The 16,662-nt window shown below is 44.1% G+C and overlaps 1 protein-coding gene across 1 annotated transcript in view; it reads left to right on the top strand.

Moving 5' to 3' along the window:
* The window catches only part of KATNAL2 (katanin catalytic subunit A1 like 2), a 91,731-nt gene that overhangs the window by 56,798 nt on the left and 18,271 nt on the right, over nt 1–16,662 (top strand). Inside the window, exons 6-12 of the mRNA XM_032654452.1 lie at nt 940–1,038; nt 3,413–3,511; nt 3,721–3,798; nt 6,666–6,764; nt 9,137–9,200; nt 9,396–9,514; nt 14,972–15,063. Of these exons, the coding sequence (XP_032510343.1) occupies nt 940–1,038; nt 3,413–3,511; nt 3,721–3,798; nt 6,666–6,764; nt 9,137–9,200; nt 9,396–9,514; nt 14,972–15,063 (650 nt within the window). The remainder of the gene's footprint in view (nt 1–939; nt 1,039–3,412; nt 3,512–3,720; nt 3,799–6,665; nt 6,765–9,136; nt 9,201–9,395; nt 9,515–14,971; nt 15,064–16,662) is intronic.

Genomic DNA, 16,662 nt, shown 5'->3' with positions numbered 1-16,662 from the left:
CTTGGAAGGAGGACTCCTTCCTCCCCACAAGCTTTCCGTTGGTCTGAGTGCTGGGTGACAGGCCTTGAGGGGTGAGTCCTAGGCCCAGTCAGAGCAGGAGGGCCTGGTCCTCACGAAGCACAATCCTCCCGCTTGAGGAAACCGTAGGTGCCAGCTCTGCCTGTCCTGAAGCGTGTCCCTGGGGTCCGAAGTGTAGGCCAGTGTAGTCTTGGGTGTGGCTGGGCCTCACAGTCTCCTGCTGGGTTTCTCCAAGGCGCACGTGGTGGGTCACCACCCCAGACCTCCACACTGGACTTTCTGGGGAAAGAGATGGGTAGCAAGAGGAGAGAGCCCAGCAGGCGGGTGAAATCCTTGCCAAGAACCTTCTGGTTTAGGACAAAACATACCAGGTTTCAAAGGAAAGAGAACTAATGGAAATGGTGAAGAGGAATGAAAGAATGCATGTCAAAGCGGTCTGGCGGGCTAGAAAGGCATCATCACAAAACTCAGTTGGTCAAAAGGTATCTCTCACCTGCAAGGAGGTTGTGTGGTCCTGGCCATTGCAAACTGGCTCAGGGGGAGGGGAGGTGAAGGGGGCAGGATGAATCCCACAGGAGGCTGGCTAACTGTCGACTATGTTGCATCTCCAAACTCGGCCACCCCTGCCCACAAATACCTCTGGTCCGAGGAGCAAAGACAGGCCAGTGAGTGGGCATGGGTGGAGTCTCAACCATTTCCTCCACTGCTTGTGCTCTCAGAGCCCATGGCTTCCTGGGACAGCTCCTCCTTCCTGGCACAGGCAGAGTTTATTCATCTTGTTGGGTCTGCACAGAAGAGGTTGAATCACACGTGGGAGTCCCCGTTTGCAGAATGGTGTGGGACGACGGGACGGGCAGCTGCAGCCAGCATCTCGAAGTTGCTTTCCACAGCTGACTTTTCACTGTCTTCCTCTTTCTCCAGGAGCTTGTCAATCACACTCAAAAGGAGAGTGCTGACTTTGGCTTAAGTATATCTGGAATCAACAAAGGCAGTGGAGAAGAAAACATCCGCCCACCAAAAGTAAGTGGGACTCATGAACTGAACGCTAAATGGGGGAATTCCCTTTTCTTTTTGAAAATGAAAATTTTTAAGTGTTATATTTGTCAAAGAGGAAAGGTAATATGTGATGATCAAAGGTTGGCTGTGGGGTGAATTGGGAAGGGAGTGGCTGAGGATGAGACCCTGAGGTGCTGGTCTGGATCTCCCTCCTGGGTGGATGGACTTGAATGAACGGCCCCATCTCCAAGGGGCTCCGTTTCCCATTTGTAAATTGCTGGGTTTGGAAGAGATGGCTTCTAATGTTCCTTTCAGCTTAAAAATTCTGTATGACAGTAACAAAGTGCTCTGCATTACCTAAAGGAGTTGTGGCCTCGCACTGATTCTTTTCTGCCCTGTCAGTAGGAGTTGACTAGCAGTGTTCCTTTCTCCTTGGAGATATGGCTCCAGGCTTGAATGTAATTTCATGTGAACCAGGAAACCTCAGTTGATATAAGGCTGATCTTGTCCTCAATAGATATTTACCCCTTTCCTAATGAACCTCATGTCCTGATTCGTAAATAACTGTCTCTCAAACAGAAAAGATCCATATTGGGTAGCTGTAGGCCAAAGGTAGGTAAAAATGGGTCACTTGGAAATAAAAAGCAGCATCGACACCAACGTGTTTCTCTTTTTTTTTTTTTTTTTTTTGCGGTACGCGGGCCTCTCACTGCTGTGGCCTCTCCCGTTGAGGAGCACAGGCTCCAGACGCACAGGCTCAGCGGCCATGGCTCATGGGCCCAGCCACTCCGCGGCATATGGGATCTTCCCAGACCGGGACACGAACCCGTGTCCCCTGCATCGGCAGGCAGACTCTCAACCACTGCGCCACCAGGGAAGCCCCCAACGTGTTTCTCTTGATTATAACTTTTCAGGGTTGAATATCATTGAGTCATCTTTCCTTCTTTGATCGTACGGGACTGCTGACTTACCTCTGGCCAGCTCTTCTCAGGCAAACCAAACTCTGGGTGTGTGTGTCTGGAGGGGAACTGGGAGCATCTCCCTGAAATCAAGGGGAGCTGCTTCATGGGCCAGAACTGGCTCCTTTTAGGGCCTCAATTATATGGGTGATTCCTGGAGGTGACACATTCGAATCACTGCTGCCCATGGAGAAATACTTCCCTGCTCACCGTCACTACCCATGTCACGTTTTTGGTCACTTGTGTGCCCAGCAATGCTGCTCTCATGAACATCTCATGTTAATGTGAATGGATGTTTCTGATCAGGTCAAGGAAGGGGCTATTTAACTCAGCACTTAACCTTTGAAAGAATCTGGCTATAAATTCTCTTTGCAGCAGAAATGTCCTCAGGGTAAACTGTGGACGGTTTTCTCCCTAGCATTTCATAAGCTGAATGAGGGCATACGGTCAGGGGCCTATCTCCAAAATGGGTTTTTCATCGCCATCTCAGAGCCCCTGGCTTCATGATTCCCAGGCCCCCGTGCGAATTTTGTAGATGTGCTGTTTCCAAAGGCACTAGCTTTGGAGTCAGCCTGCCTAGGTTCAAAGCCCAGGGCCTTCCTGGCTGTGAATCTTGGGCAAGTTGTTTAATCTCTCCAAGCGTCATTTCTCTCATCTGTGAAATGGAAATAATCATAGTGCCCACTTCCAAGGTCATAATGAATGGAGTGCCTTAGTCTTACACCCAGCACATGATAAACACTCAGTAAATGTTGGCTACTGTTACTGTCTTTTATTTTTTACAGGCATCCTTGCTTTTTCCTTCTGCCTCTAGGGGAGACAGAAGGAGTATGGATAGGGGAGACAGATATCTGGGTTTGAAACCTGGTCTTAAGTCACTTGTTAGCTGTGTGGCCCTGGGCAGATCATTTAACTTCTCTGGCCTTACCTCCACATCTGTGAAACTAGGATGCCACTCCCGACTAGCAGAAGTGTTCGAAGGATTGGAAATAATCCTCACAAGTACCTTGCACACCTGTTTTGTGCCAGGCAGTCTCCTGAGTGGTAAATGTACAGTGTAGTCCATAAATAGGAGCTATCAATATTCTTGTGCCAGTGAAGTCTTCCTGCGTGTGGAATGTTTAAAAAGGACAAGACAATACAGGGGAAGTAGACATGTAGGAAGCAGATGGTGTGTCAGGAACTGACAAATGCTTGGGAATTTTATCCAAACCAACTCCATTCTGAAGAATTTCTTTATAACTTGTTTCTTTTTCCTAGAGTGCCCCAACTTGATGAAATCATCTTGTTCATTATTAGTGCAGTTTCTTTTTGAGACTTTAAGTTTGCACTACATACCAAGGCACATAAATGTGTATTAATTTAATGAAACTGAGCTATTAAGGTTAGTCTCCCCTCATGTTTCAATAGCCGTTTCAATAACTGTTACTCCCTTTCAGGGCCAAATCATTGACTTCCGAGGGCTGCTCACAGATGCCATAAAAGGAGCAACCAGCAAACTTGGCTTGAACAGCTTCGACTGTAACCCAGACCCTTCAGTAAGTGGCTAAGATGGGACATTCATCTTACAAACTGCCAAAATCCAGATGAACTTTGAGAATATAATTTTGAGTCCAGAGAAACCTTGAGATCAAGTCAAAGTTCATAGCAACCTGCCACCATTTGTGTCCTGGAGATCCGTGCTCTGATTTTCTTCCCAAATGATGAAGTAATATTGTAACGTTAGGCTTTCTATTCCCATCGTCAGGAACGATTGTTGAAACCTCTGAGTGCATTTATTGGCATGAACAGTGAGATGCGAGAATTGGCAGCCGTGGTGAGCCGGGTAAGATCTGATATTCAGTTCACAAATTTACGGAGGCGGATTGGGGCTCCTGGAGCATTGTGGGCTGCTTCTTTTATTAATAACAATAAATATACTCATTTATTTATAAAGTGCCCCCACTTGCAAAGGCACTCATATTGTTTAGAGGCACAATAATGCATGATGAATAAATTATAGAATCGTAAAATTACAATATAAAAAGCCCACCATCTCACTATAGAGGCCAAGAAAACCCAAAGAGAAAAAGACTTAGAGTGGAAGGGACAGGTGAAAGGGTTTAGAGCCGAGCTAAGACTTAAGGAAAGAAAGCCTCTCAGAGAAGGAAAGAGCACGTCTGCGTCTTGTTTAAACAGTCGAAGCCTAGAAATAGAGATGTTGGGAGTCTGATTTCCTAATTGGAAATTTTCATGAAGAAACAGATTAGTAGGAAGGATCTTACCATTCCAAACTACTGATTTTTCAAGATTGGCCCCCAGGACCTAAAGACAGTGAAGTCTAATGGTTAACGACACAGGCTGTGGAATAGGTTGACCTGGATTTGATTCCTAGATCCTCCTCTTTCTAGCTCTGTGACTTTGGGCAAGTTCCTTGGGAATAGAATAGATTCCTGAGTTATAGGAGGTTTCTCTAATTTCCAGTGATCTCGTATTTAATGAAAGACTGAAACCTAGACAGGCTCAGAGAGATGTTTAAAATGATGCAAGAACTTTACAGCTGCTCTGAGGTCATTAAGGTCCCCCAGGTCTCCTTTCAGCCCAGCATTTGTCCCCTGCATGCCTCTGATGTGTCAGGCATGTGCTGGTGGCTGGAAACACAAAGGTGAACGACTCAACACAGTCCTTGCCCATAAGGGTTTCTCGTCCCACGGGCAAGGTGCACTTTGGGAGCATAACGGATGGGTATTGTTGCGCCAAGGAGTGGGGAAAGTGTTAGGGAAGAAGATACGCAGGAAACAGCCACGTGAAAAAAGAGTAGAAGAGGGTGGGGGGAGGCGTTCTGGGCAGAGGTGCAGACCTGTGAAATTGTAGCGCTTGTGCAGTGCTTCTCAGGAGCCACCTGGGACGCAAGGAATGGTGGGAGATGGGCTGGAGAGAGAGGCCAGGGTTCCTGCATGTAAGGGTGCTGCGAACAGGAACCAGGGCTGGAGTCAGTCTGTGGGAGACTGGGAATCTTTGAAAGTCGTCCATCAGGAGAATGGGGCAATCAAATGTACTTTTAGACAGCTTGTTCTAATGACAGTGTGGAAGGCTGTCAAAGACATGGAGATAGGAAGACCAGCTCTGAAGTTATTGCCAGTGAGAGGATGAGGGATTGAGCCAGGCTGTGGTAATTAGGATGCATAAGAGAGTAGAGAAAAATATTTTTATACCCCCAAATCAATAGTCTTGTTAGTGTTTTTGCAAAAGGATACCAGGACTAGTGATAATAAAGTTGTAGAGTAGAAGTGGCCTGAAAGGATTCCATTTGGAACCCTTCCCACAGTACAGTGGGAGGCAGTCGTGCAGACCCTGCTTGAATGCTGACAGGGATGGGAGCTCACCACCTCCTGAGGCAGTCCTGCTGAGTCTTGAGAACTTTTGATTGATATAAGGAGGGACTTCCTACTGGGAACTTAAACAATACCACATGGAATTCAATGTCAACTCTAGAAGAAGGCAAGGAATACTGCTATTATCTATGGATGCCTTGAACTCCAGGGTAGTTGAATCCCCACTGTGTGCCGAGCTTTTCCTAAGAAAGTGTGGTAATAAGAATGAGTGCGTGGTCCTTTAAAGACAGGGTGGTTCTCCCAAGATTTTGGAAGACTGAGACCTTTGTCAGCTCACCCAGGAATGGATCATACGTATTATACACCATGAAAATCACCTGCATAAATAGTTTCTCTAATAAAATTTGTCACTTCTGGTGAAGGGAACTGGGAGGATGGGGGACAGAAGTGGAGGTATAACATCTCACCAGAATTTTAAAAATATGTATATTTTTGAACCATGTACATGTATTACTTATTTAAAAATTAAATAAATATAAAAGTAGTTTCCAGATTGTTCTGTAGTCACTCAGAATGACTTTGGAAAAGAGGTGGGTTTTTTGTTTTGTTTTGTTTTGTTTTGTTTTGTTTTTGGCTGTAACACTCTAGACATTCAGCTTGCCCAAAACAGCTCCTACTGAGAAAGGCCCCTGAGTGACTGTTCTGAGCATCTGGTGAAATTGAAGTTTGGAAACTGTAAATTAGTATCAGTAAAAGCTACCTTAATTGATTACCCTCAGTGGTTGCTACAGGGCTCTGCTATGTGAGGGGAAGACTTTCGCTTGGTTGTTGGCTTCCTTGGATTTTGTAGAAGCAATTGCTCCTGATGGAAGTAGGGAGCAATCACTAGGGAAAAAGAGAAATTGGTTTCAGAGGAGTGTATCTCTTTTAGGCAGCAAATTAAGAAAGTGTTTTCGAGATCAAGGAGCAAGAGAGAGGGCAGGCAACGGCTAGGAACTATGTTTCAGAGTAAAAGCTAATGTAATTTGTAGGCATATTCTGTAGCTTCTTTGATTACGGTTGTAAATCAGCATGGTTTGCTATTGGCCGAAGACAGGTATAGTCCCTCATTAGAAGATTTTTTTTTTTTACCCTAAAAGTACCATATTATATCAGCAATGTCTTCTTCAGGGAATATCACTGAATATTTTCATGACATCCCTTTGGTGAACTAGGCTCAGATTACAATGTGTATATGTACACATGTATCTAATATGAAAAGTGTTTATCACAAGCACTTTATGTCCTATTGTAAGTCAGGTATTCTGCTGCTCCAGTGTTTATTACAGCTGTGGAGGAGAACATTAGTTTTAACAAAATGATCAAATGTGCATTGCAGGACATTTATCTCCATAATCCAAACATAAAGTGGAATGACATTATTGGACTCGATGCAGCCAAGCAGTTAGTCAAAGAAGCTGTTGTGTATCCTATAAGGGTAAGGATGGGAAGGAAGCCTCTTGGGAGATATTTCTGTTCATTATCCATTGGACAAGCTATATGTCATATACCCATCAGGAAGAGAATGACAGGGTACTTTTCTGTCCACAAATTAACTTTTTGCCTGTGTCACAATATTTTGTCAACACTGGAGCACCAAGGCTCAGTTCATTCTAGGCAATTTGAAATCATGTTACATATTGGTTGAAGGCAGGTGTCTGCTCTAAGAGGTAATTTAAGATCTAAGACTCTACAGTATATATGATTTGTCAGTTACTATAGGTTCAAATCAGCCTGCCTCCCTAAAAATATTTAGAGTAGAAATAGCTGCCATAAGAGAGAGCATCTGACTTTGTTTGCATAGATCTTCCCCCTGCCCCCAACACCCCCATCACTGGGGGCTTTGCTTTCAGCTGGTTGTAAAGACTAGACAGCCCCTTCCAGGGCGCTGGCCAATAGAGCCATAGGGCTGTGCTCAGCTTATTCCTGACAAATTTTTGTGCAGAGTGGCTCACTAAATAGGAAGAAAAATAGAAAAACAAGACTCTTCATGTTTGGTTTACAACAGTGGTGATGAGAAGGTCAGTGTACCACATGGCTTTTGCTGTATAACAGACCACCCCAACACTTAGTGCCTTAGAATGACAATCATTTATTTGTTTGCAATTCTGTGGGTGGGCTCTTTGGGCTGGGCTTAGCTGGGCCAGCTTGGCTCTTTTCCACATGATGTTGGTTGGGCTCACTCACACGTCTGGGGCATCAGCCAGGGTGGCTGGAAAAGCTGGAAAAGCTGTGAAAGCTGGGATCACCAGGGCAGCTGAGGCCTCTCTCTGCCTCTCGTCCTCTGGCAGGAGAGCCCAAGTCTTGCTCACATGGTGCAGAGAGTTCCCAGATAGAAGCAAGAAAGGGCAGGACCCAATCTGTGAGCCTTTCCCGTGTCTCTTCTTATATTCTGTATATTTGCTCGTCTCTATTTTCAAGTCTCTTCTTCTATTTGCTAATGTCCCACTGGCCAAATTCACAAGGCAAAATCCAGATTCAAGCAGTAGACAGATATCCTCTGCCTCTTGGTGGAAGGAGCTGCAAATAATTTGTGGCCATTTTTTGTAATCTCCTGCAGTTAGGATTACAGATTTACTTTATTGAATAACCTATTTATTCTTACCACTGGGCCCTTGCAGCCCCTGATTTTTGGATGCTTCTTTTTGAATGGGACAAAATCAGTAAATTTGGACTGTCTTCCCTTTCTTCCTTCCTGTGTTCAGACATGGGGGTAAGAAATATACTGGTGTTCAGAATTAGTAGAAATGTATTTATTCCCTATTTCCTCTGAGTGGCTCTATTGTACAAGACTTCTTGTACGAAAGAATAGAACTGCCCAATCAGACTCTCTGGTTGTGTTATCTCCATGGTATTAGAAGTTCCACATGATGTCAACATTTTGACATTAGCATCAGCAAGAAACTAATAGCTAGTTATAATTTTACTATTATTTTTCCTTCTCCTTGGTCCTCTATCAACTCCAGATGGCTTGAGTTTGAACTAATGGGAGAGACTCACTGAAAGGCCACGCATGTCCTGTTTGAAGTCAGTGTCTCATAATGTATTCTGCACTGAATGTTCGCAACTTCCAAATCAGGCTTCACCATAGCTTTGAGCTTTATTCACATACACTTTTGTATGTTGGTTCTAGTATGTATCTTAAAGAGCATACCTGCTTCACAACATTCAAAAGATTGCCAGATGCTCTGCATATATGTCGAACTCTGGGGGAAATAATGTTATGCATGTGAGAAATGACTATTGCAACGGAGAGAAAAGTACCTACGTATGCCTTTCTTCTCCTTAAAATAACTGCTCTTTTAAAAAGTGACAAAAATTAAGCCATGCATCCTATCAAGTGTGAAAGTAAAATTGGGATAAGTAAGATATATATATATATATATAAGAGAGAGAGAGAGAGAGAGAGAGAGAAAGAGAAAGAGAGAAAGAGAGAGAGAGAGAGAGAAGGAAAAAGCCAGCCTTAAAAAAAGGAGGGCCTGGGCTTCCCTGGTGGCGCAGTTGTTGAGAGTCCGCCTGCTGATGCAGGGGACACGGGTTCGTGCCCTGGTCCGGGAAGATCCCACATGCCGCGGAGCAGCTGGGCCCGTGAGCCATGGCCGCTGAGCCTGCGCGTCTGGAGCCTGTGCTCCGCAACAGGAGAGGCCGCAATACTGAGAGGCCCGCGTACCGGAAAAAAAAAAAAAAAAAAAGGAGGACCTGACGCAGAGTTGCGTGTGTTTCACCCTAGCTCCCCTAGCTTGCCTGAGCTCAGGGCGCGCAGGCTGACGTACAGATACTAAACCTCATCCTTGTTCCTTGCTCCCATAGTACCCACAGCTGTTTACAGGAATCCTTTCCCCCTGGAAAGGACTGCTGCTCTACGGACCTCCAGGTAAAGGGCTTTCTGTTTTGGCCTTGGTATGAAGCGTGTGTGCAGAGGACGAGTTGCCCCATCTGTCCTGTCAGGGCTGGGGCAGTGCTTGCTGAGTAACCACCTCCTGTTTTGCTTGTGTGACTGCCTTCTGTCTGCAGGCAGAGGAATGGAGCTCGAGGACCGCTCATATATTTTACCCACATGTGATTCTAGGTACAGGAAAGACTTTGCTGGCCAAAGCTGTGGCTACGGAATGCAAAACAACCTTCTTTAATATTTCTGCATCTACCATCGTAAGCAAATGGAGAGGGGATTCAGAAAAACTTGTTCGGGTAGGGATTCTTGATTTTGGTTTTTTAGAATAAGTTCTGGCAAAATACCGTGGTACAAAATGAGGTTATATCTTATTTGTTTTAAGTGATTTGTATGTTCAAATTTATCCTGGATCTTAATTACCAAAAACCTGGGAGGTAGATTGACTACTATATGTGGCTATCAGTCATGCCCCTATCATCAAACATGATCTCCCTTCCTTTGGGAATTTGACCAACAGCCCTTTTGCAATTCATGCGACTTGGGAATAGAAGCTGGAAAAAAATTGTCTCTGAAGTGGTCTATTATTTCTTCATTCAAGAAGCATGTGCAGTATATTTAGTTAACATTTATTGAGAGGCTACTATGGTATGCTAGTCCCTATACTAGATACTCTAAGGAAGAATCAAGAAACTTAAAACTTAATTATTCTTTCAGGTGCTCTGAGCAACTTTCCTTTGCAGAGCCCATAGCCTGTAGGGATTTTTTTCTTCCCTTAAGAGCTTGTTTCCATCTTTACAATATCTCATTCATAGTATATGATATATTTTATATTATAAAATTTTACTATATCTTCCAGTCACCTTATGAGAACACTTGTTTTTTGATTTATGCCTCAGTGTAAGGTAGGTCCTGCTTAGAAATCCTGTTAAACTATTGCACTCTGTAGGATGGCTGATAAGTAATCAATACAAAGTGGATGTAAATATATATTTTCTGAAAAGAAATTACTCTAAAATATTATGCTTAAATTACATTACTTTGGATAGACTTATTTTCAAAATATTGTGGCTTATTTGGAAGTGATAATAAAATATTTTTAAAGGATTGATTTACCTAAAATAACCTATTACTTATTACTTTGTGATTGTTCTCAAGTTACTTCAAATGTGTAAGTTTTTATAAATTCTTATCACCCCTACCAGATTGTAATTCATGGAAATCTATGTTGACATCTTTTATTTCATTGTTCTTCATCTTGAGTCTAACTCAGTGCCAGACAGGGTTTAATTTTAGCTACTCCTAAATTTATGGGTTCCATGTGATTCTAGTTAGCTAGATTTCAATTAGCTTAAATCCAACAAACTAGAATTCTTATCAGCCTGAAGACTTTTCTCTTTAACATTCCATTTCTGCGTGATGAGGAACAACAAAACTTACAAGGTGCCCCCAGAATCAGTTTAGATTCATCTCCTGTTATGAAAAGTGGTGTTTTGAACTATGAGCACAAAACACTGCAAGGTGCTCGGAGGAAATTCCCTGGACAAGACTCACCCAGGCAAAGAAGAAATTCAGATGTTTAATGAATATTCTGGGTTTTGTTTTGTTTTGTTTTGTTTTTGCGGTATGCGGGCCTCTCACTGCTGTGGCCTCTCCCGCTGCGGAGCACAGGCTCTGGACACGCAGGCCCAGCGGCCATGGCTCACGGGCCTAGCCGCTCCGCGGAATGTGGGATCTTCCTGGACCGGGGCACGAGCCTGTGTCGCCTGCATCGGCAGGCGGACTCTCAACCACTGCGCCACCAGGGAAGCCCTAATGAATATTCCTAACAAAGATTTAAACTAAATGGACTTTCTTGTTTAATGTTGAATAGCCGGAAAAGTCATTTAACTAGAATGCTCCATTCTGTGTGAGCATTTTATTTAACTCAAGTTTTCCTCTGCTTCAGTATTGTTTTGCTAGACTTCTAAGAGTTAGGAAATGATTCCGCCCTCAATTTTTTCCCCTTCCTTTACCATACATTTAAAAAGTAGCCTTTCAGGGACTTCCCTGGTGGCGCAGTGGTTAAGAATCCACCTGCCAATGCAGGGGACACAGGTTCAATCCCTGGCCCGGAAAGATCCCACATGCCACAGAGCCACTAAGCCCGTGCACCACAACTACTGAGCCTGTGCTCTGGAGCCCGCGAGCCACGACTACTGAGCCCGTGTGCCACAACTACTGAAGCCCGCGCACCTAGAGCCCATGCTCTGCAACAAGAGAAGCCACCGCAATTAGAAGCCCATGCACGGCAACGAAGAGGACCCCCTGGAAGAGTAGCCCCGACTCGCCGCAACTAGAGAAAGCCAGAAAGCCAGAAAGCCCAGGTGCAGTAATGAAGACCCAATGCAGCCAAAGAAAAAAAAGTAGTCTTTCTGAAAAAAATAGTAAAAAAGACCCCTGAGCCCTCTCCCTGGAGGAAACTACGACAATTGCTTTCCAGAACATTTATTTATATCTACATTAACATCAACAACTGTATCTCGATCTCCCTCCTTTTAAGATACAAGTAGGAACATAGCACACATACCCTTCTGTACCTTGTGGGTTTTTTCACACTTAACAATGTAACTTGGATATTGTTCCACACTATTATAGATAGACAGAACATGTTTTTAATATGTCTGCATGACATTTCATTGCATGGTTGTACCAAAACGTGTTTAACCAATCTTTTCTTAATACACATTTAGGTTGTTTCCAGTCTCTTGCTATTATGAAGAAAGCTACAGTGAAGAGTCTTTCTATACACGTGTCTTTGCATATAGTGTAGTGTAGGACAATTTCTTAGAAGTAGAGTTGCTGGGTCAGAAGGAAAGAAAACCACTGATTGCCAAATTCCCTGCCGACAGGGTTGCACCAGCTTACATTCCCATCAGTGGTGTGTGTGTTTGCTTCCTCACACCCTGGCCAACACCATGTAGTACCCAAATTTAAAAATCTTTGCCAGTCTGATAGTGAAAGTAATATTTAAGTGCTCAAACATGCATTTCTTTCATTCTGAATGAATTTGAGCATCTTTCTATAGGTTTAGAAGATATTCATATTTCTTATTTTCTATGAAATACATTTTTTGGATATTAAAAAATAATTCAAAAGGAAAACAGGACTTCCCTGGTGGCATAGTGGTTAAGAATCCGCCTGCCCAGTGCAGGGGACACGGGTTCTGAGCCCTGGTCCGGGAAGATCCCATATGCTGCAGAACAATTAAGCCCGTGAGCCACAACTACTGAGCCTGTGCTCTAGAGCTCATGAGCCACAACTGCTGAGCCTGCGTGCTGCAACTACTGAAGCCCGCGAGTCTAGAGCCCGGGCTCTGCAACAAGAGAAGTCACGGCAGGGAGAAGCCCTTGCACCACAACGAGGAGTAGCCCTCGCTCGCCGCAACCAGAGAAAGCCCGCATGCAGCAACGAAGACCCAACACAGCCCAAAATAAAATAAATAAATAAAGTAATTAATTAATTTTAAACAAAAAGGAAACCAGATAACTCTGCTAATGCTAATCTGGAAGGATCTTATCTTCTGTCCTTTTAGAAATTACTCTTATTTTCTGAGCTCCTGGAAAGAGCCTCACCTGGAAAACCTTGGTCATGCTGTCAAGATTCTTACAGTGAAGCTTTCAGATAAAGAAAGCCCTTCAAGGCCTTCCCCTAAATCAGAGACGCTTTCCTACCATTTGCTTCTCTTTCTATTCCAATTGAAGAGTTATTTATAGGGAGCCCTTGGTTGTTTCTCCCTCTCCTCCTAATGTTCATGTCTCCTAGGAGTGGATGCTATTGAGGAGCTGAGTGGTCTTGTTAGCAAACGCACACACCTGTTGTTGCTTACATCTTTCAACATTCCACCCTCCCCCAGTTGTGTGATTTAACTTCCTCCAAGAACTTCTGAAAATTTTAGACTAATGCTTCCCAAGCACTTACCCAGGGTTCTATATATTCTCTGGCAGTGGAAGGGTAGTGGTGTGGTCCATGTGGAGACATAGGCTCCAGACGTGGTTCTCCTTCCAGCAGGATGTTTGGTCTTATCGAGGCTGTTGGTCTCTCTGCACTTTGGGGAGCTCCTTAAAAACGTGTAAAAGTGTTCTAATATGCCATTTTTCATTGGGTAGATTGCTGCTGTTGTAATCATCCTTAATACCAGGTATATTTGAGCTTTTCTTTTTGTGACAGGAAGACAAATTACCTGCTGCTAATGAGTTGGTCTCTGTTGTGTCTAAAAAACATTTGTGATGAGTGTCCCGGCATTGACACTGTTCTCTTAAGCTCACTGGGCTGAGCCAGAAATAGGATTCTGTGAAAGGAAAACACTTGCGCATGAGCATGGAGGGACCACACACACAAGCAGCGGTGAAGGTGAGGAGTTTCCCATTCAGTGACAGGGAGGCCTGTAAGGGACGACCTGCTACTACTATGAAAACCACAATCTGGCCTTTTCTGAGCCCTTCCCCTCTTATTTATTCTGTGATGCTTTGCTAGTGCTAAGTGACACAGAGAATAAATCTCCTATGCCTATTAAAGAACACCTATTCTTTTCTAAATCTCTAATGCTTTCTCTGATCAACCAGGGAAGAATTGTATATGGTGCTCAAGAGATTAGTTTCAGGGTTTTTTTAAAAAAGGTATAGTTTTTTATACTCTTTTCATCACCACCACATCTCCCTTTAGAGCTCTCGATTTTGTTTTTATGGCTGTTCTTTTGCTGGTTGCTTTCCTGTTCTTATTCAGTCTATAATATTTTATTATGGAATGGAACATTTTATTCAATTGGGAATTGCCTTCAAGTACCTGAGCCTACCAAACAGCAGTGTTGGGGACCCCGTGGAGTCATTTGGGGAGCAGAAAGGGCAAAATTCTTTGGCCTTGTTGCCCATGACTGGAACTCTATCCTTTCTCTGCAGTTCTTCCTTCTGAGAATAACCTTGTTGTCTCTAAGTGGTAAGGGAAAAAAATTATTAACTGATTTTACGTATTCCAAGGCTTTTGTGTCCACGTGGAACATGTTATTGGCAGGGGGTCTCAAGGGTTAACTAACAAATTAGCTAACAAACCAACTAACAAAGTTCAGGAACTGAGTTTTATCTTAAGCTCTCCATTTATGATTAGTAACTTTTAAAAGTAAATTTATTTATTTTTATTTATTTAGTTTTGGCTGTGTTGGGTCTTCGTTGCTGCGCGTAGGCTTTCTCTAGCTGTGGCGAGCGGGGGCTACTTTTCATTGCAGTGCGTGGGCTTCTCATTGCGGTAGCTTCGCTTGTGGCGGAGCACGGGTTCTAGGCGCATGGGCTTCAGTAGTTGTGGCACGTGGGCTCAGTAGTTGTGGCTCGTGGGCTTAAGAGCGCAGGCTCAGTAGTTGTGACGCACAGGCTTAGTTGCTCCACGGCATGTGGGATCTTCCCAGACCAGGGATTGAACCTGTGTCCCCCTGCGTTGGCAGGTGGATTCTTAAGCACTGCGCCACCAGGGAAATCCTATGATTAATAACCTTGAGCTAACCACTTATTCTCTCTGGCTGTAATTTTACCAAGTGGTAAATGGAAATAATAGGACCATGGGGTAGTGCTAGGGAGAAGTAACTGTAACGATTATAAAGTTATTGTGAAATAACAAAGTGAAGCATAAATGCTTAATATTACAGCTATCCTAAGCTTTTAATCACTGGGAGCATCTGAGAACTTTAAGTATATGAATTAACAAGTGGTTGCTTTTCTCTTACCCAGGTGTTATTTGAACTTGCCCGCTATCACGCCCCCTCCACCATCTTCCTGGACGAGCTGGAGTCAGTGATGAGTCAGAGAGGCACGGCTCCTGGGTAACAGACAGGGTTTTTTTGGTCATCACTTCTCCCCTCTCGTTAGTGTGTTTGACGGTCGGAAGCCCATCGACATTTACCAGCAGAATGAGCCTATTAATAAGCCCACAGATTTTCTGCAGACACATGGAAAGGTCTTTAAATTAGATCATGTTAACTGAATAGCTGATTTCAGTAGTTTTTATAACCAGAGGAAATGTCATCCTCCCTTGCCCTTTCCCCACAGAGTGGATTTCAGGCCTGAAGATCACCCAGCCCCTGATCCCAGGCTGCCATAACCATCCTGCTGGCTCAAAATAGCTGCCTGTGAACACCTCCCCTGGAGGCAGAGGGGCTGCCTGGGGGGAACGGGGCTGCCAAGGGCTAAGCCCTGAGAGGCAGCCCTGGACAAGGCGTGTGAGGCCAGGGAAGCCGCCACTTCTCTGTGACACCAGACTGTGGCTCAGCCGGACCGATTTTAAATATGTCACATATGTTATCTCTAAAGATTAAGTGTCCACTAATGTCCCCAGCAGGCAGAACACATCTCAGACTGTAATGAGGTTGTGTGTGTGTGTGTGTGTGTGTGTGTGTGTGTGTATGTGTGTGTGTGCGTGTTTTAAGAACACCTTTCTGTCTTCATCAGAGGTGTTTTTCTTTGAAACTTTTTACTAAACTTTGTATCCCTGGCTTGAAAAAACAGCTCTCAGGGAAAACTCAACACAGCTGCATTTATTGATGGCTTCTAATGGTCTATCATCAAAGCAGAACTAATATTAATAAAAAGTAAACAATTATCTTGTTGGAAGTATAACTAGAATATAATTTATGAAATTTTACTTATTAAAAACCATTTTCCCAGCAGAGAAAAACAACCATCAAGATGCATCCAAGATGCGTGGGATTCATGTCGTTGATTGAAATGCAACTGTTTCTATGGCTTCATGGGTGCTAGCCAGCCCCAGGCTAGGTGATCTGCCTCTCCAAAGGGGGCCTGGCAGGAACAGGCAGCTGCACGGGGGCCTGGCTGGGAGCCCACCAGGCTGCCCTAGTGGTCACTTCCTCTGCAATGCCCTGTGCTCCTGGCCTGCCTTACTGCAGTGACACTCGCCCTTACATGCACTCTGCCCATCTCCATCCCCAGGGCCCTCCACAGCTTTGATTGAGCTACCTTGGAAACTTCATCTACCAGCCTTGAGTGTGTCAGTTTCCTTGTCTGGAAGTTAAACACTAAAAGGAGAGTCTTCAAAGGATAAGGGAATAAGGGCAGGTGGTCTGAAGACTTTGGGGGTCATGTTATGTTAAAAGAATAGTAATTATGTGTAAATGTTAGATAAATGTATAACGATATTTGTGTTTCCTCTTAGATCGAAAGGGGCACATTTCCTAAAAAACCCATAAGCCTAATTTGGGCTGCCACCATATACAGGCAGAGATGAGAAACTGAATGTTGTGTTGTGCTAGAAAGGCACTTTTTTGTCCTTTTAACTTGATCTACATGAGAGCCTGCTGGAGCTGGTCAGGACTTTGAGCCAGTTTTGATTGTGCTCGTCCTATGGTGTAGTGATCTCTTTCTTGGCTGGAGGGTCTCAGCAGTGAGGGTGGTGGGAAAATCAGAGG

This window comes from Phocoena sinus, chromosome 14 (assembly GCF_008692025.1).
Source record: "Phocoena sinus isolate mPhoSin1 chromosome 14, mPhoSin1.pri, whole genome shotgun sequence".
Taxonomy (NCBI): Eukaryota; Metazoa; Chordata; class Mammalia; order Artiodactyla; family Phocoenidae; genus Phocoena; species Phocoena sinus.
Note: the sequence above shows the minus strand (reverse complement) of the source record. Positions and strands in the feature narration are given on the sequence as shown.